Consider the following 583-nt stretch of genomic DNA (forward strand, 5'->3'; position numbering starts at 1 on the left):
AGGCGGGACCAGTGGCACACTCGGAACACGCTAGACGCGCCGGTACTTGTAGTCCGCCCACCCGCCACATGTTCCATGTTGACATGCGTAAAAAACTACAACTTTCCCCAACGCTGTCACTTCCCCCCTCGCTCCCATTGGCTGGTCTGCTGCAGCCGCAGCCTCCCATTGGCTGGGCCGCCGCAGCCGCAGCCCCAGAGAATGAATGAAATTGAAATAGCTGCTGGTACATTACATGTACAATACCGGGGCTCTGCAGTGTTGCATTCTATCATACTATATCAAAATGGCCACAGCGGTACAGAACCCCCTCAAATCGTAAGTAGACATTTCCCGATTTGCTACCTTATTTTTTCTTATTATTTGTGCATGCTGTCAGTTGTTTTTCCCGAGGAAGCTATTCAGCCCCCAGTATGATTATAAACACATCTTTACGTCTGATATATATGGAAAACAGCGGATATCTTTATAGGCAATGATATATTATAACAAAGTTATCTTTGTAACAAATTTGGGGGATTGCCTTGCGTGAAGGGGATTCCTATTTTTGTTCCAAATAATAAGAATAATCTGCTTGGATGGC

At 46.0% G+C, this 583-nt stretch overlaps 1 protein-coding gene across 2 annotated transcripts in view; it reads left to right on the forward strand.

The window, feature by feature from the left end:
- Positions 1 to 235: 235 nt before the first annotated feature.
- Positions 236 to 583, forward strand: part of dpf1 (double PHD fingers 1) — a gene marked incomplete at both ends in the record, with an annotated part of 107637 nt that continues 107289 nt past the window's right edge. The window contains one exon of one of the 2 annotated variants that reach the window (XM_080428770.1): positions 236 to 318. In XM_080428770.1, the coding sequence (XP_080284896.1) occupies positions 236 to 318 (83 nt within the window). The remainder of the gene's footprint in view (positions 319 to 583) is intronic. The other variant, XM_080428771.1, reaches the window with a different exon arrangement.

The sequence above is a fragment of the Gymnoscopelus braueri genome, assembly GCF_963280865.1.
Source record: "Gymnoscopelus braueri genome assembly, chromosome: 5".
Lineage (NCBI taxonomy): Eukaryota > Metazoa > Chordata > Actinopteri > Myctophiformes > Myctophidae > Gymnoscopelus > Gymnoscopelus braueri.